The 25,792-nt window shown below is 36.5% G+C and overlaps 1 protein-coding gene across 1 annotated transcript in view; it reads right to left on the bottom strand.

Annotated features, from left to right (window-relative positions):
* The window catches only part of LOC127983603 (exostosin-1), a 266,123-nt gene that overhangs the window by 5,326 nt on the left and 235,005 nt on the right, over positions 1-25,792 (bottom strand). The window contains exons 8-10 of the mRNA XM_052585801.1: positions 22,963-23,058; positions 6,917-7,006; positions 851-1,011 (exon numbers count right to left, since the gene is read on the bottom strand). Of these exons, the coding sequence (XP_052441761.1) occupies positions 851-1,011; positions 6,917-7,006; positions 22,963-23,058 (347 nt within the window). The remainder of the gene's footprint in view (positions 1-850; positions 1,012-6,916; positions 7,007-22,962; positions 23,059-25,792) is intronic.

The following is a 25,792-nucleotide window of genomic DNA, read 5'->3' as shown; positions in this document are numbered from 1 at the left end:
TGAGGTTGTTTCTTTATTGGAACAGATTCGTAGAAATGTAGCATTACCTCTCGCTCGCTAATGGATCATCTGCTGTGAATGGGTGCCATCATTATAGTCCAAACATCTTAATAATCCATGAGAAACTGACAGTCAAAAAATGTTGATGTGAGATGACAACTCCATCCCCTGTTGTATTATTCACTAATAATTCTTTATCGTACCTCTCAAAAGTCATGTGCCCTTCTTGCATACACAAGACAAGCATTAATAGCATTTGAGGTCAGACCTGGCTCTAGGAATCTTCGCCAACAGCTGAATCTTCAGTTAGTGTTATTTTTGGTGATTGTGTATATAATGCCCTATGAAGAAGTTAAGCAAGTAAGCAGATTAAAATAAGCAAAGAATTTAGCTTATTTTTGTGAAGGATTAGTAAACTCAGCTAATCAGGTTGTATAAGCTATGGCAAACTGACTACGCATATTTTCAGATGACACACACTGTAATCCACAACTGTTCATGGGTCTCTGAAACAATTAGAGCAAATGAAACAAGATCTAAAGTTCTTTGCAAAAAAAGGTTTCATGCATTTATTCCTGCCTTTCTTTCATTTTTTTCCTCACTTGCTGTTTTTATGGAACCAATGAACCTAAAGGTAAAAGAAGTTTTTTAAAATAATACTGTATTACTATTTTTGTATAAGAAAAATTCTGTAATTATTGTGGGTTTCTTGAAACGACAACAGTAACATCTTTAACTGCCTTTCCACAAACTGGAAATCATTCATGGAGAGTTTAATGGGAACTGCAATTTTTTTGCTTTACACTGGAATCTTCAAATGCTCTTCAGGTGAGTTTTGTCTGGACATTACCTGTGGTAGAACGCAGCTCCTGTGAGCACCATGGAGTATTCGTTGGTCCATTTAGAGGTATAACCCCACCTCCCCTTCCCGCTGTCCCAGTAATGGCTGCGTGCTGGGTAGCCTACGATCCGATCTGGAAAACTTTGCCAAACGATGAAGGCAAAATCCACCTGCAAACCCGGAGAAGATTGTTATTTTTGGTTAAACTATTCCTTTAAGAATAAAGACATTATGTTCATTTCTATTATCTCTTCACAGATAAAACCAAAGGGAAGACCTTGCTTAAGAAACTCATCAGAGAAGATTAAAGAAGTAGAATTAACAAAAGCATCATAAGCTCTTTTGATAGTCTGTTAAAAGAACTGACATGGGCTCACTTTCAGTGAGATAAATTATCAAAGGAGCCAGCGAGAGCTCAAAAAGAACAAGCCTTGTCTAGCTCGGCTCTTTATTTAGCCTTGGATTTTGTAATGCCTTCAGACATGCTTCAGCGTCAACGCAACTGACTTGTCTGCATTCAGGGGATGAAAGCAGTTCTTGCTCTGTCAAAGTCAGCATGCACACATATTAAAAAATGGACCCGCAAATCAGAGGAAAAGGTTGCAAACGTCCCCCTTAATGTTACAATAGATTAATCGCTGCGTTAGCAGCGGACTCGGAGCCAGATTTATGACATCATGCAAATAACATGGCCTTAAGGAGTTATAGCTTTAAGGCGCATCACTCCAGCAATGCATTGTGGGTGACACACTGAAATTTGCTGCATTCATTATGTGTACCGGACCTTGATTATGGATCTGAGCGAGTGGGAAAGATGAATGGCAGAAGGAGTGTTGAAGGCTTGGACTGAGATGAACAGAACTCACAAATGGCTTAGAAATGAGTTTAACTGATTATCTAGCTCTTATTTCATTTAGCAGTGTGCTAAAGGGTGAATCTGAAGTGTTCAGTCTAAAAAATTAGTAAAGTCCATGAAATTCTGGGGGAATTTTGCAGATACAAAATTGTCAATACTGGAGAAAAAATGAAGCACTCACACAGAAGTCACTGTCAAATCAAGCAGCTATCTATGAAGTGCTGCATATGAAATGGAAAAAAAACAAGATATTGTGGCCAAGATCTTATTATTGTTACCCTTGTTTTAGGCAAATAAGATGCCAAGGATGTACTACTGCATCCCCTTGTTTTAGGGTCACGAATTAACTGGAAGTAATTCTTAATTAATAGCCAAAATATCTATTTTTACTGCATGTCATGTATGATAATCTGTAGCTTTCTGTTGGTCGTTGCTGCAAATTTGTATATAACCAATTTTAAGATGATCCAAAATCTGTCTCTTAACATTGTGGTAAAATGTTTATAGCAGACAAACAACAACAACAAAAAGAATCCCAACAACGTTATATAATCAAATACATACTTTCATCTAAGCATTACAGCCTTAATATTATTCGACAGTGTTGAGAAGGTACATGTATTTTTTTTTTTTTTCAGATTGTAGTGAAATATTCCAACAATGGGACATTTTGGATTTTTGGGACTATGAAACTACGGCTTTCTAAAATATAAGCCACTCATAATTTAATCGAGTTAGCAACAGATCTTTTTTTTCTGGCTTCAGTCCATCGTTTGTTCATTGAATGTAAACTTGCTGTCAATTGTAATAATGGGGCAGAATTTAAAGCCAAAATTTCACATAATTGTATTGTATTTTTTTGCATTTCTTTCATAGTATGGGTGAACATACTATGCTTGACAAATGCACACTAGAAAGATTCATCCTTGTCCAGTGTCTGTGTTTTTTCTTTCCATAAGATATGACAAATTAATTAGTGCAAAACAAAAAAGTGTGCAGCTGCATGTACTGTGCAGACTGTCATGCATTCATGCATACCCTATTGTATGTGTAAAAGCCAAAGTATACATTAATCTTAAACAGACTAACAGATTAGACGACATAATCTGTGTGATTAGTCACATGACATTCATGGTTCAGATGATTGAAAAAAAAAAAAAAAAAGATGGCAGAATTCCATTGTGGGGATCATGCACCATCCAAGCAACTGCCATTAAGATGAATGGGAATGCTAACCTCCTTGGCAAGCACACATTTATAGGGTCAGATTTGCAATAAAGATAAATGAGAAAACAAATATACAATAGATGAAGATACAAATTAACCTGCAGAAACATGCACAAACACTAGATTAATGCTGTAATTTATATTAATCTGTCAATGTACACTGTAACAATTATTACCCTTTCTGGTCAATTCTTCAGGCCATTAACTCTAGCACAGACATCATAACCCAATGGCTCTGCTGTGCCGCTGTTATGCCACACATGTGCTTACAGTCTAATGATGCTTGCAGCACAAAAAAATCAACCCCTATATTACATTTCCCATTTTAATAAGCCAGTTAATGAGTCGAAACAATGCAATTATCAATTCTATGGAGCCATAGTGCCGCACAGCCTTAACAAAATGGAAACTACTGCTAAATATGCCAAATTCTCACATTCTCAGCACTTTTCAATTAAAACCCTCCCAAATGCTTAAAGGGCAATTACTGGGGCAGATTACTGTGCGAAACGAGAGGAAGCTTCCCTTCAAATGCTGCTGGATTTGTTTAAAGCCACAAGAGCTTTCTCACTGAAACTGAGACTCATTAAACTTTTGTAATACGGGTTCTGTAATCTTGTAGCGCTATAAAAGTTAAGTGGATATTCTGGCCAGGCAGAGGTAAAGATGTACTGGGTGCAGTTAATAAAACATCAGTTTGATGAATTATGAATGGCAGGTTTCAAACACACACTGAGCTACGCCATACATAATGAACTTGAAAAATTAGAAGCTTTCCAGCCATCTGATTGGACGTACTGTATTTTCACTGCTTATGACATTTGAAATATTATTCTGAAGCAGATTATAATTTACAGCATACATTGCAGTACAGCCAGTGCACTTTAAAACTGCTAGTAAATTTCACAAGCAATTCCAAGGGATGTCATGTAACAATGAATTAAACATTACATTTTGGAGTAGAAAAACTAAAATCATATTTATCTTATGCTTTTACACACTGTCAATACTCCAACAACATTGAAGCGTATCTTTGTTTCCTCAAACTTTGTGTAATTATGATAGTGTCACACAAATGTGAAAGGAAAGAGATCAGTCTTTGGGATTGAATTGGTTTTGCTGACTTCTACTGCTGAATGGTGCGGCTTTTTAAAACTTGCTCCATCAAAGAGGATCAACAAAATCTTTCAAGATCCGACTGCAAAGTTGTTAACAGTACATTCCATAACCAGATTAATTCCCACATTGTTCTTTCTCCCACCCCTGCCAGGGTATTTACAGACAAGCTTCACAGTCCCATAGACTCTGCCTGAAATGTGTTGCTTTTGTTTTTAACACTGTTAAACCCATAAACTTTTGGAGAATTGCATTGGCAACAATTTCTTCTTAGCCCTTGGATCATCTCTGCCTTAATCAAACGGTAACACTTTCTATGAAGCCTGCATTTATAAAACATTATATGGGTATTATTAAGGCATTATAATGAATGCATAATGCATTATAAAAATAATTTCTATGAATATTCATAAGAAATTTCTATATATTAGAAATATATACCTTTTTTGTGGTTATAGCTTTTAAGAGTATGATGATTTATAACACAATGAACATGTTGCATCCACTTTTACAATGAATTATACTTCTCGTAATTATAATGTACTGTATTGTAAGTCTAATATCTTGCCATTTTTCTGATGCTATTTTACTTAAAGCGGTCAAAAACCACTTATAAGTAGTAATAATAATAATAGTAGTAAAAAAATGTTTCTCTCAAATTGCCACAAGATGAATGTTTAATATGACATATTTGCTTTGAACTATTTTTATTGTAATATCAGTTTGATTATTTTGATGGTACCCTTTAGACAGCTGTTGATAAGGAACTGCATGTCAACTGGCGGTCATTAGAGCATAAGTACAGGTATGTCTGCTACTGTAAATCCACTGAACAAAATTATGAACGCAACACTTTTGTTTTTGCCCCCATTTTTCATGAGCTGAACTCAAAGATCTAAGACATTTTCTATGTACAAAAATAAAGCCTATTTCTCTCAAATATTGTTCACAGATCTGTCTAAATCTGTGTTGGTGAGCACTTCTGTTAATGATAATCAAATTAGTAAAATTGTGTGGACGATTTAGCAAATTGAGGTGAAGATAATAGTAATCTTGTGCACGGTTTAGTATATCGAGGGAACGAATTAGTAAATCGTGTGCACAAATTTTTTTTTTTTTCATGTCATGTGCTGGGCTCTGTAATAATGCCTTAAGAATACCCTTATAATGAATTAGAAATACGGGCTTCATAGAAAGTGTTATGAATCAAACTTAGACCTACGACACCCTAAACATCAAATCCCCTCTCTGGGGAATAAATAAATCCCAGAATTCTTCACCTTGGCTGAAACATCTTTGGCAGATGGTGCAGCCATGTTTTGTGAATTGGCACGGCAGCCACACAGATTTGCATATCACAGCTCATGGAATGATAGCTGTTAACTACACATTTATAATCCCTTAAATAATAATAATTCCAGATTTGGCCGGTTTGCTCGGAAACTGGAATCTCATTCAGGCCTTTGAAACATTAACAAAAATTCTAAGGACGTAGTTCGCAAAATATTGCGCTACTTTTGAGGATGGAATTTTATGTCAGAAATTTTTAGCATTGTTAATCCAGTCTTCAGTGTCACATGATCCTTCATTATAATAGGCTAATTCACTGTTCAACTAACTTTTTAATTATTATTATAATAAATATTTAAGACACTTAAGTAAAAATTTTTCAGGATTCCTTGAAGAATAGAAAGATCAAAAGATCATCATCTGAAATACAAAGCTTTTGTAACATTATACACTATACCACTGTGTTTTGATACAATGTAATTTAAATATCCAAGAAACACCTTATAAATCACCATCAATAATTAACATTAAATATTTTGCATTTTTATTCATTAAAAAGGGGTCCCTGAAAATTATATATATATATATATATATATATATATATATATAATAATTATTATTATTATAATTATTAAAAGGTAAAAAATACTACTATTACTAATAATTATAAAATATTTGTTCCTTACTGTTATGTCATTGTTCTCATAAAGTTAACCTTTTAAAAATACGAAAAGCATGGAAAAGTACTTCAAAGGTAAATAGAAAATCTGTACCTGAAAAATACAATTAAAGGTATAATGTATTAATGCAATCAGCTGTCTTGGGGTGATTTTGATACAATCCCACACACTGCTACAGCTTGCAAATCATTTTTCAGGCATGAAACATTCATTCAGCATTCATTGTTTTTAAACAGGAAAGTCAAAATTCAATATATTTTGAGAAAGACACAAGCTGCCTCTCACCAGGATCAGTATACGGATATCAAAATCTTTTTGTGAATTTGGACATCCGTTTAGAGACATCCTTCTTCTCTTTCTGCCTCCATATCTCTTCTCTTTGTAGCACAGATTATTGTCTGATTAAATGATACAGCTGAGAGCAATTAAAAATGAGCCCAGCAGGCTGCTGATGCTGCAGTGTGTAAATATCATCTCTTGTCACAGGGAAAATGAAGACAGAGAACTGACATTAACAAAGTGCAGAACAAACACAAAATAAGCCAGAAACGGACAATACATGCATCATCACAAATACCACTGAATAGAAAAGACAAAATAATGAGGTAAAAAAGGACAGGACAAAGGGAGTAGACAGGGAGAGTAAAGTTTGTTTGTGAGTGAAAAATAGACCACCGAAGTGTTGCAATATTAGCTAAGCAACATGCTAAAGTTTTTTTTTTTTTTGCACTTTATTTGAGAAGTGCTTTTTCAAAATGATAATTTGCAATAATAATTTGCAATATGATGCTAATGACAAAGGGTTGAGATTTTGAAAGATAAAACCAAATAGTGTATTATATGATATTTCTTACCATTTCAAATACAGCCACATTTACTATGATGAATGAATGTGTGATCTCTCACCTCATTGGTGGACAGAACCGAGTCCTCGTCCAGGCTGAGAACTGCATCAGTTATGATAGCTTGATGAGGGAAAAAACGTCCACTCATCGTCTGAGGGGAAATAAGAAGTCACATTAGCGATTCACAGATTTTATTCTTTTTTGGTCATTTGTTAATTTACACCATTCGTTTTGATTTATTTATTTAGTTATTTGTTGAGAAATGACAATGCATTTATTAACGAAACTTCACTTTGACACGTCCTTGTCTATCATCGCCTACATCAAGTGTGACATCTGTTTGTGTCTTATCTGTTCATCAAGTCAAAGTCACAATAGTTGAACATCTGCCCAAGTACAATATGGTAATTTACACCTTGCGGTAGGAAAAAGGACATTGAGTAAAATATTAAGAGGGTGTAGTCATTCTTCAATGCCATTTGAGGTCATTGAACATCCACTTTGATGATGGATTGCTGAATTGTGTACATGTGCAGTACATGTATTGGTGTCTGTACAACGGTGCCGATTAATGTGTTTGTAGTCTCTCAGGGTGCGAATGACAATTCGATAAGCCATTTGGCACAAGAAATTACTATTCTCTAGAAGATTGTATAGTTACACTATGCAATATACAGTAGTAAATAGCTAACTTCATACCCATAGACTATTGCCTGTCCATATAATGTGATTTGCAGGGGTCAGGGACACGATTTTATGTGCCAAGAAACAAAGTCTTGGAGGGTATACAAAGTTGAACACACGTGAACACATCTCAGAACTAGTTAGTAAATTTGCCAATTTATAGGATATTTTATTTTCAGAGTTTTGTTTGTGACAAATAAACAATATGCACACTACTGCAGCCCAACTGTAAATCCTACTAATGTTTTCAGAGTAATGTCAATGAAATAATCAGTACTCATTATAGCTGGAATGGATATTCTGACTACAAAACCAACACACATTTTACTACTTTTTTCAGAGGTTACCCAATACAGTTCCCAATTGAAACCTGCTCATGTTGACTTCTGCATAATTTATTGTCAGATATTGTAGAGTTAGGTTTAGAATTTATGCTCTTTGACATCAACGTCATAAGATGAGAGTGACCTGTGCCCCATTTTTGAGATCTAATTGAATGACAGTTTGCCAGACAGTCAGAAGTACTGAGAAAAGGTTATTTATCAACAGATTGTTGGATTTGGTCTTCAGACATCTTACAGATTTTCTCTGAAGGTCCTGTTTATACTGCCAAGCCGTTAAAGAGGTTGACTGGCCACAGGACACTGATATGTTTAGCGAACAGTGTGACTTTGTGATATCAGTGATAGAGAGAATGGGGGCTGTGTTTACCCATCATTCCCTCTGTGATCAGCCATTCATCATTGCCACAGCACTACAGAGACGATGACATAACATGGTGTACAAAGTCATTCCACAGACAAAAAACCTGACAAGTTATGTCTACAAATGTTAGATTCTTTCGACAAATGTTATAGTTGTGACATGAGCCACAATGTTAGATCAAATCTCCACACCATGAATACTGGATTCATTCTCTTTATCAGGCCCCTTCAGACGATATATGTATTGTGTAGTATCAAAAACCAGTCAGCAGAGTTTTGTCTGATACCCCTAACCAGCTGACATTCTGTCATCATTTACTCACCTTCATGCTATTTCATTACTTTTATTTTCTTTTTCTGATAAACACAAAATATATATATAAACATGTATATATATTTTTTAGATGTTGGTAACCGAACAGCTTTGGCTTAACTTCCATTGTATGGACAATCAGTTCCCAAATATACCATATAGTCAAAAGTAGTGGGGCATTACATCAAATTGTAAATTCTATTTTAAATACATAGATATCAGAATGGAGTTGGTTCCCCCTTTGCAGCTATACCAACTCAAAGTCTTCTGGGAAGGCTTTCCATAAGATTTTGGAGCATTTCTGTTGGTAATTTTCGTCCATTCATCCAGCAGAGAATTATGAAGTCAGGTGCTGATGTTGGACGAGAAAGCCTGGCTAACAATCTACATGCCAGTGTTTGATGAAGTTGAGGTCTTGGCTCTGTGTGGGCCAGTCGAGTTCTTCCACACTAAACTCATCCAGCCATGTCTTTATGGGCCTTGCTCTGTGCACTGAGGCACAGTGATGCTGGAATAGAAAAGGGCATTCTCCAAGCTGTTCCAACAATATTGGAAGAACATCATTCTCCAAAATGTATTGGTATGCTGAAGCATTAAGAGTTTCCTTCACTGGCAGTAAGAGTTTAGTTTAGTTTATTAATTTATAGAGCACATTTCAAAACAACAGAAGTTGCAACCAAAGTGCAACAAAAATTAAAACGATATTAAAACACAATTAACACAATGGATCAAAACCTTGAAAACATGTAAAAATATAAACAACATCATTCAAATCATAAAGAATACAGATACGTTTTTAATGAAGATTTAAAAGTAGAAACAGAAGGGGAGGATCTGATATAGAGATGGAGACTGTTGCACAGTCTGGGAGCAGCCACTGAGAAGGCCCGGTCACCTTTTGTTTTTTTAACGTAAGCAAAGAACAGAGAGAAATAGATGATTGGAAGAACATCTTGGATCTTGAAGCATTGTACGGGACAAGAAGTTCACTGATATACTGGGGCCAGACCATGTAAAACTTTATAAACAAAAATACAATTTTACAATCAATTCGGGACCTAACTGGTAACCAGTGGAGAGAGGCAAGCACAGGAGTTATGTGCTGACACTTTTTAGTGCCAGTGAAAAGCCTGGCTGCTGCATTTTGAACCATCTGCAGATGATTTATAGTTGAATTAGGCAAACCCAGGTATAAAGAGTTGCAATAATCCAACTTTGAGGAAATAAAAGCATGAATAATGGTTTCAAGATCTTTCTTAGAGAGCATCATCTTGATTTTGGCAATAGATCTTAGCTGAAAGAAACTACTTTTAACAAAAGCAATAATCTGCTTATCGAAACTCAAATTAGAAGAAAAAATGACACCAAGATATTTGACACATTCATGAACATTTGAGTATAAAGAACCAAAATGATTAACTACTGTATGTCAGAGGTCCTATCTGGTGAGGTGAAGATAACAATTTCAGTTTTGTCATTTTTTCATTCTTTTTTTATTCTATCTGTTTTCTTTTTATTTATTATATTATTTAAAATCTGTATAACCTGTACTGTGTTAACCTAACTGAGACTTGTTATAGCACGTCCACTGCCCTCATCTGTAAGTCGCTTTGGATAAAAGCGTCTGTTAAATGAATAAATGTAAAGGTAAATGTTTAACTGTAGGAAGCTCATATCCATCCAACATTTTATGTCACACAGGCAGTCAAACAAAAAAACATTATTATTTTTAATAGGAAAGTAGAGCTGAGTGTCATCAGCATAAAAGTGTTAAGATAAATTGTGTCTCTGTAAAATATGACCAAGTGGAAGTATATAAAATACAAACAAAAGAGGATCAAGGATGGAGCCCTGGGGTACACCGTGATGTATTGGGGCATGGGAATTAAAACAATTCAATACTTTGACAAAAAATGTTCTGCCTTTGAGATAAGAGGCAAATGACTCCAGCACAGAGCATCAAGTCTGTGTAAAAGATTATTGTGATCCACAATGTCAAATGCTGCACTTAAATCAAGCAAAACTAAAATGCAGCCAGAACCTGCATCCAGAGTGAGTTAGATGTAATTTAACCTTCCACAAAGCTGATTCAGTACTATGTAGCTCCCTGAAACCAGACTGAAATTTATCAAAAATACTAAAAGTATCCAAAAACATCCATATTTATAAAAATATAAGTAGGCAAACCATCAGAAGAGCAAACAGAAGATTTCATACTAGAAACAATATAATGAAGCTGTGAGGGTGACACAGTTTGAAAAAGTGAAACAGCACTTTCACAGGGGGGAATTTCCATGGGCCTATTTTAGCCCCTGAAAAACAGCCCCATACCATTATTCTTCACTCACCAAACAGTTTACAGTTGGCACAGTACAGATAGGCAGGTAACATTCTCTGCCCAACCCAAATGTGAAATGTGCTTTGCAACTCTATAAACATGTTTTCACTGCTCCAGAGTCCACCTGTAGCATGCTTTACACCACTCCATCCAATGCTTGACACTGTATTTGGTGGCCATGGGAACCCATTCCTGGAAGATTCTACTTCACAGAAAGTTTAGAACTCTTCTGACTTTTCTGTACTATGTACCTCAGCACTCTGTGACTGAATGCTGAACTAAAGTCAAGGGGATTGCAGCTTTAAAAAAATTCTAATAAAATAAATAAATAAATAAATAAATAAATATTAATATTAATAATAATACATTTAATTAAATAATACATTTAATTACATATTTAATTAAATTGTAATTAAATATTTATTTTACATATTTCAGAGTGAAACAGGATCATCTTTCATTTTTGTTAAGTTTCATGTTTTTATGACTTCATTTGGTCATATTTTATTTTGAAGTTTTCTATCACCCACGTTCCTGCTTCTTGACAAGACTGTCTTCCGCCGTTTTTTTTCCTTCTTTTTTTAAGATTAGTGTGCGTGTACTGTAGCTTTAATGTAACCTATGAGTTTTTTTTATGGTACATCTCTTGTACCAGTTTAAGTCATTGCCATGATTTAAGCCCAATGTTTTGTTTTGGATTCTGTATCTTTTTCAGTCATCAGAATTAAAAAAATCTTAATTGAATCCCTACCTCAACTTGCATGAGTGGATAAACGTTGAATCAATAAAAGTGGGCATTGCATAACAAAACTATAAATTGCTAGTGTGCTTAAACAATGCCTGAATAGCTACATCTCCATTGCTTAACAATAGCCAATCAGCTGCATGGCCATAGTGACATCAGCAGAAAGGGAACGTTGTTTCAGTGGCAGACCAAGTTATTAGTCTTGACCTGGATCAAACTCAGAAAATAACCCGTTGTGGGTCCAGCTGCTTTTAATTAACAGAACACAGTGGAAATGAACATTTCTGATATCATTTAGCGGTAGCTTAAAAATCACTATTTCCCACAATCGATCCTCTGCTCCATTAGCACGACACTGTTTTAATCCATTACAGTAAATGGAGGCTACAGGGGAGGTTCAAACCTAATTACAGTATTGACTTATCATTAATACCTCTGAATAATTAATAAAACTGTTCATGTGAAAAGATTTTTTAAATCAAAATAATTCTACAAGCACCCCGGGTCCATCGATGCATTCCCATTAGCAGAACAAGCTTTGAACAACCGAGGGGGAAATATAGATTCAGGGAAAATAATAAATTGACTGCTGAGTTTGTGTCGCTAGTGAAGATCTTAAATCTGTACAAACCATGTAAATCATTAAAGCATAAAATTATCTAGTAAATTTTATATTCAGCTGTTTAAAATCCATCTTGCTTCAGATGGGAACAATAAGGCATGTAAAACATACTTTGTGTATTTATAGCGAACTTGAAAAGATGCCCTACCCTATTGACTTCCATTTTGTGTGCACTATTTAAAAAAAAAGCATTATTATATGTGACAGATGCTGTGACTGCAGTATGTAATATATGCATATCACTGCATTTATCATTCCAAGTCTTCTCTCAGATATATAGGGGTTCTGGAAAGGACTATGTAGTTATCTGGGAGGCCAGCTGTCTTTGTTGACACATGGCTCCTTCCTCTGATATCACTCCTTTTCCCTCAAGACACGCTTTATTTAACTGTAAAGCTCACATAATCTTCCAGAGGGACTGTCTGCCCTTTACTGTCTCTCTCTGTTTCCTCACCTCTTCTCTTGCATTATATACATTTTAGAGATGGTCAATATTACATATATTTTAAAATAGACTAGCAGTTTTGTTGAATGCCTGGGACAATGGGTTGGTTTCAGATTCACCTAACCCCGACACGATTCTTAATGGGCTTTGACATAAGAAATGTCAAAAACAGCAAGGTGGAGTTCAATAGAATAGAATGGACCACAATGGAGGATTTCAGGACACGCTTTTAAAGCATTTTTTTTCATGTAGTGCTTATGGCACTAAAAAACAATCAAAAGATGTCATGTTATGGCAGTATATAGAGTTGTGACACTAAAGACTTCACAGCACGGCAGTAGTGCTTTAAGATGGTGCCCTCACAGGGTTTTACTACACAAGCAGTTAAAGCACACAATTTAGCATGCTAATTGAAACACTGCCGGTAAGGAAAACAATGCTAAAGTCAGGTTTAGCCAGTAGCTTTCTTCACTGGTGTATGTATTGAAATATAGTCATTATTATGCAAATACATTTTATTTTCTATGTACATATATTTATGCCTTTTTCTACAAAAGTCTGAGTAAAGATGCTAACGTAGCATGAATAACAATAACAGCAACAAAGTACTTCCAACAAGTTGTGTAGAATAACCAAACAACCTGAGGGAATGTTCACAAAAACAGTCACCGACATAAACGTAGCAGGATTAATATGTCTACAGCAAATCAATCCAGCAAAGAGGTTTTTTGATCTAATCTTTTTACAGATTTGAGTCCCTCTACTGTTTTCAAGTTATGTAAACTAGTGTTTTGGTTTAAGGCCTATTTTCCAAATACATGTTATGTATCTTAACATGAACAATTCACCCGTGCATATGTTTCTTTCTTTCTTTCTTTTTTTTTTTTTTTTACCTCGTAATTTCTAATCAAAATAATTGAGGCATAACTCAATGTTCTCTCCAATGATTTTGGTTGCATGATTGTAAGCTTTCATTCAGATTTGCCTTAATTCAATCAAAAACAGATGGATAGAAACAGTTCAGTTTCACTCGTACGTAATATGTAATAGGCCTACTCATCACGGAGGGAAACAGTCATTTAATTGGGATTTTAATTTATCGTTCAAGTTCATAGTTTTTGTAAAACAATTTAAGACTGTGAATGAATTTAGCTTTTTAATTATTTGAATAATTATATTTTATTCATAAACTTATACAGTACAGGATCATCAGTGTGGTTATCTACTTTTATTTGTAGTTTGTAATGTTCCAATGTAATGTTTTTTTTTTTTTTTAATAGTAGTGTAGTTTAACTAATGATTTGTCAAGCTTCACTTTTAAAAATATACCAAATTGCAGTAATGAATGCCAATAAACCGACCTACTAAAATGAATAATACAATGTGATTTACTAAAGTTTGCACTCATCAAATTACTGGTATTTGCACCATTATTTAACACTCCCTAAAATAAATTATTTTGCATCAGTGTTCTTTAATTTGCACTTTGTCAGTAAATCACCCACATAAATTTTTACGCCCATCTGCGCTGTTTTGGAATTGCACTGACACCCTAATTGCCTGTTTGCCCTACTTATTATATATATTTTTTATTTTGTGGCAGAAACAAACTTCCATATAAAACATCTTAGATAGTACATCCAAATAAACTTTGTATCAGCAAATCCACTTCATTTTCCCACAATCTGTCTTTTAGTGTATATCTTTCTGTTTATAACATCAAACATGTCTAACAAACCTAAATAAGATGCCACAGGACCCCCCCCCCCCCCACTCTCACACACACACACACACACACACACACACACACACACACACACACACACACAGGCTCTGGGACAAACTCTCTCCCTATCATGACCTCTAGAGATTGCACTTCTAGAGAAAACCAAGTTCATGCCTCTCTATTAAGCCTTTATCTCAGTATTAAACAACTCCAATTTATCTTAATCAGGACTCAGATAAAAGCGTGTTATGATTTGGATGTGGCGTTTGATAGCTTATTAGTCACAATATGATTTAATTTTGACAAATAGCTGTTGATTAAAACTTTGATTATCTATTTCACACTTGTTTGACACATAATTCACACTGCTTTCAAAGTAACTGCATTTTATCTAGAGCTCTGGACTTTTCTGATCTATTGAAATGTGTGTTTGTAATTATTATCACCAGTTATATCACCATAGACTAAACTTGGACTAGAGTTTGGACAAAATTACTCATCAGCCTTTGTCTGGTGTATAGAAAGATCTCTCTCTCTCTCTGTCTCTCTCTCTATTTTTAAATATATATAGACAGTTATATTAATTCAGTTATATTCATTCTTATACATTATATAAAATGGCTGGTTGCATTTTAAACCTGGGCTTATACATATTAATATATGTACATATACTGTTATGATGCTTACAATGAAATACATATCTAGTACCTGTACATTATATTTACATGTTATTTACATGTTATGAATGTTTTAGCTGAATGTGCTTGGATTGAAGTAACTTTTTTTGTAGATTTTCATTTTTTTCACAAACGAACAGCATAAAAAATAATGGGATGAATTGGATGGTTGGATTTATATCATCCAAATCTTCCAAAACAACTTCCAAAAAGCACATACTATATGAATCCTGTATATGGAGGCAAATCCATTAATGCATATTATTCAAAAAGCTGTTAGCATCTTGATGAATGATACTCAGATCTGCCTGTCATGATGATGATAATTGAAATGTCAGTCTCATAATGAATCTCTTGAGATGATAAATTGTTATGTTGGGTCATTAATGTATTTGTGCATCAGACCTTTACAGTTCCCCATTGGAAAGGCATTTTAAGTGGTCTCGATGACCCTTGAACTTTCCCCTTTGACATTTATTGTGTCTGACTTGATACAGCTTAGTATTGCATAGTCTCGTGTAGCCAGAACTTCAGACTGAAGGTCTGGAATTCATGGCAGCTTTCGTTGGCCAAGGCCCACCTATGAGGCCGTTTGACCGACACGTCAAAGTCATGTCACGTGCTCATCATCACAGTTCTATACACAACTTCTTTCTTCTTTCGTGAGGCGGTTTGGCGCCATGGTATCTTTGTTTCCAGGTGGAACGTTAAAGAACGTGACACACACATCTTGCAGAAATCCTGTAGAATTCAACCAATCCGATGACGACTTCGACATGCCTGAAGTGTTTCCACTTTAGTGTCCCATATGCATCTTACGTTTATCCAAGGGTCTGTGGGCGTGGGGTCTGAGGCTGAGACTAAGTATCGCAAAGCCAGGATTTTGACTATCAGCATAATGTCTGGTCCAATTTTTCAGTCCATTCTGTCCAAGAATGTGCTTTTAGTGGCTGGAAATACTAATTCATACTACAATAACATAAATTATTCTAATTATCTTTCGGAGATTCAATGTCACTACAAACCCAGTAAACATCAAACTATATTTTCATAAAGTATGGTAGTAGTGTTGAAGAAAAAAACAGATACCTCATATACAGTACAGACCAAAAGTTTGGACACACCTTCTCATTTAAAGAGTTTTCTTTATTTTCATGACTATGAAAATTGTAGAGTCACACTGAAGGCATCAAGGGCTATTTGAGCAAGAAGGAGAGTGATGGAGTGCTGCGCCAGATGACCTGGCCTCCACAGTCACCGGACCTGAACCCAATCCAGATGGTTTAGGGGTGAGCTGGACAGCAGACAGAAGGCAAAAGGGCCAACAAGTGCTAAGCTTCTCTCGGGGAACTCCTTCAAGACTGTTGGAAGACCATTTCAGGTGACTACCTCTTGAAGCTCATCAAGAGAACGCCAAGAGTGTGCAAAGCAGTAATCAAAGCAAAAGGTGGCTACTTTGAAGAACCTACAATATGACATATTTTCAGTTGTTTCACACTTTTTTGTTATGTATATAATTCCATATATAATTCCACATGTGTTAATTCATGCCTTCAGTGTGACTCTACAATTTCCATAGCCATGAAAATAAAGAAAACTCTTTGAATGAGAAGGTGTGTCCAAACTTTTGGTCTGTACTGTATGTATATCATTTTTTTTTTTTTTAACTTTATTTACATCTGAAGTCTTATTTATTCTCTGCATGTATTTTGAAGAAATAGTGCATCTCCAAGGTAACATATGCAGAGATTATTTAGGTTGCTATTGCAACATGCAGAGCTGGTAGAAACACCTTACAGTATATAACAGGCTTTAGTAAACATGCATTTGATAATCAGTTTGAAAATTTGCTATATTATTTTTATTTGGATGTTGACTACTGAGCAACAAAAAAATCCAGTGCCTAATATGACTTTCTAATGCCACATACCTACAAACCAAATAACAATTATTCTCTAGATAAATGTAGTTGAATTGTCATAGGCTCTACTGAGACACTCGTCCCTATCAGTGTGTTTTTAAGGCACAGTACAATAACAAACTGTCAGGTTGATTTATGAGAAATCTGCTCACAAAAAATGCTTTTCTGTGTGAAATTATGGGGTGCTGTGATTATTTTGGATGTGTTCCATGCTCCAATTAAATTACATTTGCAAACAACCTGAAGCATAAAAACTTAATTCTGAAATCATTAGAGTGTTAACATTTATAAGGTGGTGCATATATATATATATATATATATATATATATATATATATATATATATACAGTATACACACACACACACACAAACACACACACACACACGTTTTAGTGTAGGGTCTGAAATGAACTTTTCCTTTAAGAGGCAATATTTTCTCCCTTGAGCTGATTTCCAGTTGTATTTGTTTACTTGAGTAGGGCTCTGATCCATTAAGGCATGGACCCCATAAAACCTCTAATCATGTCCTGTGGTATCTGGCACCAAGGCATTAACAGAAGATCCTTTAAGTCCGGGATCTCTTACCTTGCTCCTTCATTGTCGAAAAAAAAATCTGCATATGCTGGTTATTTCTGTTTTGAAGTAAGGTCGTTGGTCATGAGCTGGTTTAAGGGGTCTTGAGCAATTAGCTCCTGCTTAGGACCACCTTAAACCAGCTTCTGACCAACCAAGGACCAACTTAAACCAGCTGCCATGCTAAAAAACATACATACATAACAGGGTAAAGACCTACCGCACTGCAGACTTCAGGCCTTTAACTGAATTAGCTAGCACAAGTGTGTTTGATTCGGGTTGGAACTGAAATCCGGGGCTGGAGACCCCTGCTTTAAGTTGCTTGGTGGGGCCTCCATGGATGGGATTTGTTGGTCCAACACATCCCATAGACTATGTTTACATGGACATCAGTAATCTTATTATTTATCTTATTCTGAATAAGACAATATTAGGATCAAGGTGTTTACGTGAGTTGGTTTTAGAATATTCCTTTCATGTTCCCATTTTACATGTTATAGTTCATAGATCAATTAATGGCACACACCATTATGTCACCATGCCATCCGACGTCCCCTCCAGAATTTCACATATTAACATATAGTTCCTCTTTATTATGATGTCATTCTTTTTTGGGTGTTTCATTTTTAAGTTACTGAAAGCTTCAAGTGCAGTTGATTATTTTTTTCATGCTCTTTTGTTTACCATCAAAAGGTTGACCAATGCTGTGTATCCTGCAAAATGCTGAAAAAAGTCCTAAACAATGATAATATTGTGATTAAGGTGTGTACATGTCTATACTGCACTTCAGTAATGTGACTTAAATTAGAATACTTCACATGTCTTAATTCGATTAGTGTTTACTTCGAGTATGACTTTAGCAAGATTATGGTAATCCAAAATCTCTGTTTACATAGTAGATTTTTTCATCAGAATGTCGTCTTAATCGTGTTAAAATCTGAATATTGTTGTCCATGTAGACCATCGGTTCTCAATTCCAGTCCTCATGCCCCCCTGCTCTGCACATTTTGTATGTTTCATTTATCGCGTCAGATTTTTGTTCTATTATAACTAGGTGTGTAACGGTATGCAAAAATCGCGGTTCGGTACGTACCTCGGTTTTAAAGTCACGATTCGGTTCATTTTCGGTACAGTAAGGGAAAGAAATGCAAACATTAAAGTGCAGGTTGTTTATTACTATAAACTTTTTTCACCAATTTGTTTACACTTTTTTAAAATACTTTTTAATAATAATAAATAATAATAAAATACTGCTGCAAAGTTCTCCACCAAGTAAAATACTCTCAGTCTCAAACCAATATCATATAATAAAATATAATGAAAAATATAAATATATAACTATGATTAATATATAACTTTTCCAAAGTGTAAAGTGCAGCATCAACCATTTCAGTTTTTAGACATGCTCAGATTCCGTTATAGCGTTGGACCGATCGGAATTAAGAGCAAAGGTCTGTTTAAATGCCGACGGGAGCTGCGTTTGAACTACACTCATTTTTTCCCTAGTTGTAGTGTTGTTCACAATCGCATGATGCCTTTTGAAAACCTTAGGCCGGTGACACACTGGCATATTGCACCTGTCAAACATAGTCTATTTTGCCGTCAATACTGTTGACGGTGTACTTTATCAGTAGGCTTTATATTTACGCTCAACATGAAGTATAGATATTGTTGTCGTGAAGACAAGATCCTGGTCTGTCGACGGCTTCCCTCTATGTCAACTACAGCAGCAGCAGCGCGCTAGCGTCGCGTCAGGCACGTTTCTGGTGTGTAAAGACACAGAAAATGCGAAGCAGCCATCACGCAACTGACACGCAGCAAAAATGCCACGCTCACGCCATGCAGCCAGTGTGTCACCGGCCTTAGAATCAGCTGCAGGGCGGGATTTGCGCTGAACGCCGAGACTTCCGCCACTTAATATGTTCATTTGGAAACACGAACCTACTTACCCATTTTCCTGCAAACAAAATATTGCATTCGGTCATTCGGTACACACGTGCACCAGACCGAAAGCCCTGTACCGAAACGGTCCGGTACGAATACACATACCATTACACCCCTAATTCTAACATAAGTGTCCTGTTGGGTCAGCGTGAGCCAGAGCTAACAACAAGCCAGATGTGGTCAATAGCCTCGCACCTGGAGCCGTGAGCCCAAGATCAATTCCTGTTTCCACTGTCAGACCAATGGTACAGTAAAACCCAGTGTAAACTATATCATAAATTAAACCTAACAGAAATGGACGTTTGGCCCTTTCATATAGACCTAAGACAGACTTCAGCATCAATATTTTATAAATTGATAATAGACAATGATTTACAATAAAAAAATTAATTAATTAATTTGTGTCAGCATGCTAAATCAAATTGATATTTATCATTATTTTACAAGACTGCTGCTCCGTTTATTTGTGATGACAAGAATGCACATAACACCTCCATTACAGATTTTAAGTCCAAATGTGTACACATAACACAACATAAAAATATTGATAAACTCTTGTATGTTTTTACCAAATTTCTTTGAAAAGAATGAGCCTTTACATTAATTTTTCAAGATGAATGCAATCTGAAGTCTTCTGTCTCACTATACTGTTATCTTTGCAGCCAAAGGGAGCTCACAGACAGAAAATCAGAGTTATGAGTAAAGCCCCGTTCACACCAAGAACGATAACTATAAAGATAATAACTATAAAGATAACAATGTAAGCATCCACACCAAGGAACGGTATCATCTATTTATTCTAAGTGCATGTTCGTCTGCTTCTTTAAATTCCAGAGCTCCTTACAGCAGGATGGATTCTGATTGGCTTTCAGTTTTTTACTGTTCATCAGCTGGAGAAAAATAGTTTTGAAAGTGATTCCAATGGTATCGTTTCTCTCTGTCTTTATCGTTATATTTGTGGTGTGGACTGTGCTATTTTTTTATATTGAGAATGATTTTTCGAACTATATCTTCATCATTATCTTTATAGTTATCATCCTTGGCCTTTACACAAAGTATATTAAATGTATGACATATGTGGATGCAGAACTCCGGTATCAACAAAGACACATGCAGGAGACAGAACATAAGAAAAATTTGTCAAATTATTACATGATTATAATCATATATGATTTGTCTATGTTCTTGAAGCAGTCTCTGGAATTTTCATGAGCATAACGTGTTTTTGGAATAACGATTGTTAGCATATAGCCTTTAGAATTGCTATTTTTTTTTTTTTTTTCTGCCTCGGTTATCAGAATTTCCTTCAGGTTGCAATCGTAAGTTAATTCAGACACCGGGTCTCATTCACTAAGCATGCGTACAAACATTTGTGTGTGAAAGCTTGGTACAAATGCTTTCATGAACAAATCATGATTCACTAAAACTTTCATACTAAAATGGATTCTAAATGTATTAAAACATATAGGAACAATTGACAGCACACAGCAAAAAAACACTCCAGTCTTAAATCTCTCTCTCTCAATTTAAAATAAAAAGTATGTTTTATGATAATAGTTATAACTTAGAATAAACATTATTTATACAGTGAAAGAGTAATAAAAGCTGCTTTAGACTGTAGCTCAAGCTGCATGGTGTCTTTAAATAGTCAAGTCACCTTTATTTATATAGTGCTTTAAACAAAACCGGTTGTGTCAAAGCATCTGAACAAAATTAATTTGAATTACTGTAAAAATAACTGTGCATGTACTGCCATAAACAGTACAAACAGTGTCATATTGTGTATTGCATGGAGTGTCTTTGACACGAGTGATGGAAGGCTGTAAGGAAAGCTTGTGCACAAAGCCCTTAAGGAGATGGTGTGTGTGTGTGTGTCATGTTATATGCAAATGGCTAGCTTTGTTCACATGGCCGCTCATTTAGAACACTCCAGATTCACTAAGAAGTAAGAAATAAAAAGAAATTCATATGTGCATTCTTATGTGTGTGAATTAGGTGGAAAGTGTTTGTGAGAAGTTTGAATGTGCATATAAATACAAATAATCTATGCAATAATTAGTGAATGAGACCAACTGTGTGAAAGTGTATTTTGCATTAAATTAGTTTTAAATGTATTAAATGTTGATGCTAGGTGGTTGCTAGATATGAATACATGTGAAATGAGCAGCGATGTCTACCGTATCCTAACAGTGACAGTGAAAATGCGACTGGCCCTAACACGCACTAGAACGCTCACTATTTGGCCCAACAGTGGAAATGTGGCTAATAAACTTTGGTTTGGACCCTGGTTAAGGTTCACAGGTTGACTTTCCTTGCACCGCTTTTGACAGGTACCAACCACTGCATATGGAGAACACCCCAAAAGACTTGCCATTAGATGCTCTAAACCATTGTCTAGCCATCATTATTTGGTCCTTGTCAAAGATCTCTTTATTTGACCGATTCTTGAGTATTTACTTGCTGTTTAATACATTCCACCACTTGACAGGTGCAGTTGTATTGATATAATCAGTTATTTATTTCACCTGTCAGTGGTTTTAATATTGTGTCAGACCAGTAAACAGTATATAGAAAACCTGGAATTCTCCTGTGCTGCACGTATGTTAACTGTTGGACCTATCGAGAGTGTTTTAAGTGATTTTTCTAAAAATGCACAAATCTACTTTAAATGTGGTCATAGTTAACACCCAAATATGTTAAAGTCATTTTTCTCTTAAGATATTTTTTTCCTCACTTTTTTTTTTCCATCGACTCTGTTTAAAAAAAACCCTAAATAGCTACATTTTGAGATATGAGATAAAACAACTAAGGGATAAGTGAGGAGACAGAGTAATCCATCACATTAAGTTGCTCAGGCTAACTGTTTCTGCAAAGAACACATGACAAGATGTAAATGAGTAAAACATGTGCAAAAAGGGATGACAGTGAACAGACAAAGTCTGAAAGGTGCTAATGATAAGATACATTCAGAACATTCACATAACCACCCACACACAGCTGTGCATTTATTACACATACACACGCACTATTTATTTCAAATCATTTTAGAGATTTTAAATGGTGACATCTGTCCCGTTATTTGTTATTTTGTTTCCTTCCCACTGAAAAGTTTGAGCCTAACTTCACTTACCTGCACTTTATGTACAAATTTGTCCCTGGAAGTTAACTAAACATGAAAAAACCTTGCTGAAAATGGTTTAAATGTTTCAATGATTTATACACTAAATTATCATTATTTTAATTCTAAAACTGTAAAATATTAACAGGCTTTATCTAATATCTAAAATAATTACATTTGCATAAAATCTAGAAGGCTAATCTGTGTGCAAAGTGTTCATTGCCTGTGTGTGCCTGCCAAGACTTTAAACCAACATGCAATTTTAATATTTATTCCATCATATTTCTCCCATCTCACCTTTCTTTTGCCCTCAATGATAGAGAAGGGTGTTGTGATGGAGGGCCACTTGTTTCTAGGTGGTGGAGGCTTCTCACAGTTCCACAGCACTAAAATCTGAAACCACATTAAAACACATGAGCTGCACTGCACATTACATGTATTCATGTTAATTTGCAACCTGTTTTTGTAAGTGCAGGTGTGAATTATTACAGCCCACATGCAAAAAGTAATCAAAATTTCACAACAAATCCCATTCTCATTTATTAGTCCTGAAAATAGGTTTGAGAGCCACTAGAATCATTTGCAACAAACTATAAATTATCAAGAGACTTCTCATTTTTAGGAACTGTGTTAATTAAGGGCATTTGAAGACACAGTCTAATGTTAGCTCTTGTGAAAAAAAGAGTGGTTAACTGTTTTGAATGTGTACTTCAAATCAAAAAAAAAAAAACGAAAATAAAAAAACTTAAGGTGTGACATACACTGCGATACGCTTTCATTTAAATTTAAATGAAATGCAATTAAGTGTTCAAAACCATTACATTCATTTTTGTATGCAAAAGTGTACTTTTTTAAATTAGGTAATACATGATCTGAATATTATTCAATTTAGTAAATCATCTAATGTGAAATGAACCAATGCAATGTCAGCTGACAAGAAGTTATTTAAAGTATAGAAAGTTTAGGCAAAGAAGCAGTGACCCATGAGGAACACAGAGTGATGCTAACATGATCTATCACTTGTCAGATACTGCGGGCAGTCTGAGCGTATGCTAGTTTTGTACAGCCTTACGTTTGACTTGTTTAACATGATTAGTTGCTGCCCACATACAGGGATATAATAAAAAATGATGTGTGGAAAACCGTGTCAAAATTCGTGGGCATTCTAAATGACTGATTCATGCATTGATAATCATTCATCATGTTCACGACATGATGCAATAGCCAGGGCAGCAATTAATATACCGACACTTTCCCTCCAGAAAGTAAAAGCACATCCAAAATGGAAAATCACCTACTCTTATCTAATCGCATTTTGTTCCAAACCTATGATTTTATGTATTTGGTACGAGGTTATTATCATTTGTCACACACCTGGACTCATTTAATGTTTTTGCCCCAGTGACCCAGTTTCTGTCTTCCGTGATTAGTTCCCAGGTGTGTCTATTATCTTCCTCATGTGTTCCATGTCCCTGTTAATTTAATGATTCCATCCACCTGTGTTTCCCCAATTATCCTTTGTACTTAAGCCTTGTCCTTTCAGTTCTGTTTTGTCGGGTCTTCATTCACCACTTGCTACTTGCGTGTGTCTACCTCTGTGCTCCATGTTGGATATCCCCTGTGTTGGATATATTAAAAACCTTATTCCGTTTATCCTCGACTCCGTATTCCTTCAGGCAGCGTAAAACTGTGACAGAAGACCCGACCTAAAGGAGAAAATAGAAAACTGCGTGTTCTTCCCTCCGTTTTGCTTTTGTTTTTTCACAGTCTTTTCGTTTCTTAGTGTCTATGGATCCCCTCTATCGTCCCGAATTCCTCATCCTCCTGCTGAAGCAGGAAGGACGTTCTCTCGAGGACCATACCAGACAGTTTTCCTTATTAGCTAATGCCACCAGCTACCCGGACGGCGCGCTCTGCACCTTCTACAACACCAGCCTGAACTCCAAATGCAGAGCGTTGTCGTCCGAAGATGGTCCTCGAGAGGATTTCGCCGCATACGTGGAGTGGACTCTGGCGAGAAATGGGTCACCTCTCACCGTCTGCCCCATAGAGGACCTCGCCAGCCCCACTCCCGACCCAGAGACCAGCCCGCCACCATCACGCCGCACGGAGCCAGAGCCCACCGCAGCCGCAGAGCCCGAGCCATCCACTGTCAGGGAACAGGATCTCGAGAGCACGACTGACCAGGTGTGTGAGCCGGCAACACCGTGCATCGTGGGAGTCCTCGTGGAGATCGAGGGCGTGGAGGAAAGCCCTGCCCACACTCCTGCGACTGAGGGTGAGCTGTATACAGTCTCTGAAGGTCATATGGAGCAAGCTCTGGATCTTATGGACTGGTCTATGGAGGTAATCCCTAATTTTCCTGTTTCCCCGCTGGTTCCGTCCAGCCCTGATTCCCCTGTATACCCTCTCAGTCTCCCACTCCTACCTCCTCCAGTCATTTCCTCTGCTCCATTTCCGCTGTTTCCGCCCAGCCCTGAGTTTTCTGTTTCTCCGCTGGTTCCGCCCAGCCCTGAGTTTTCTGTTTCTCCGCTGGTTACGCCCAGCCCTGAATCTTCTGTTTCTCCGCTGGTTACGCCCAGCCCTGAGTTTTCTGTTTCTCCGCTGGTTACGCCCAGCCCTGAGTTTTCTGTTTCTCCGCTGGTTACGCCCAGCCCTGAATTTTCTGTTTCTCCGCTGGTTACGCCCAGCCCTGAGTTTCCTGTATCTCCGCTGGCTCCGCCCAGCTCTGAATCTTCTGTTTCTCCGCTGGTTCCGCCCAGCTCTGAATCTTCTGTGTCTCCGCTGGTTCCGCCCAGCTCTGAATCTTCTGTGTCTCCGCTGGTTCCGCCCAGCTCTGAATCTTCTGTGTCTCCGCTGGTTCCGCCCAGCTCTGAATCTTCTGTGTCTCCGCTGGTTCCGCCCAGCTCTGAATCTTCTGTGTCTCCGCTGGTTCCACCCAGCTCTGAATCTTCTGTGTCTCCGCTGGTTCCGCCCAGCTCTGAATCTTCTGTGTCTCCGCTGGTTCCGCCCAGCTCTGAATCTTCTGTGTCTCCTGTATTCCCTCCCAGCCTCCCTCTCCCGCCTCCTCTCAAACCTGCTGGTCCCTCTACTCCTCTTTCGCTGGTTCCGTCCAGTCCTGATCCTC

This window comes from Carassius gibelio, chromosome B20 (assembly GCF_023724105.1).
Source record: "Carassius gibelio isolate Cgi1373 ecotype wild population from Czech Republic chromosome B20, carGib1.2-hapl.c, whole genome shotgun sequence".
Lineage (NCBI taxonomy): Eukaryota > Metazoa > Chordata > Actinopteri > Cypriniformes > Cyprinidae > Carassius > Carassius gibelio.
Note: the sequence above shows the minus strand (reverse complement) of the source record. Positions and strands in the feature narration are given on the sequence as shown.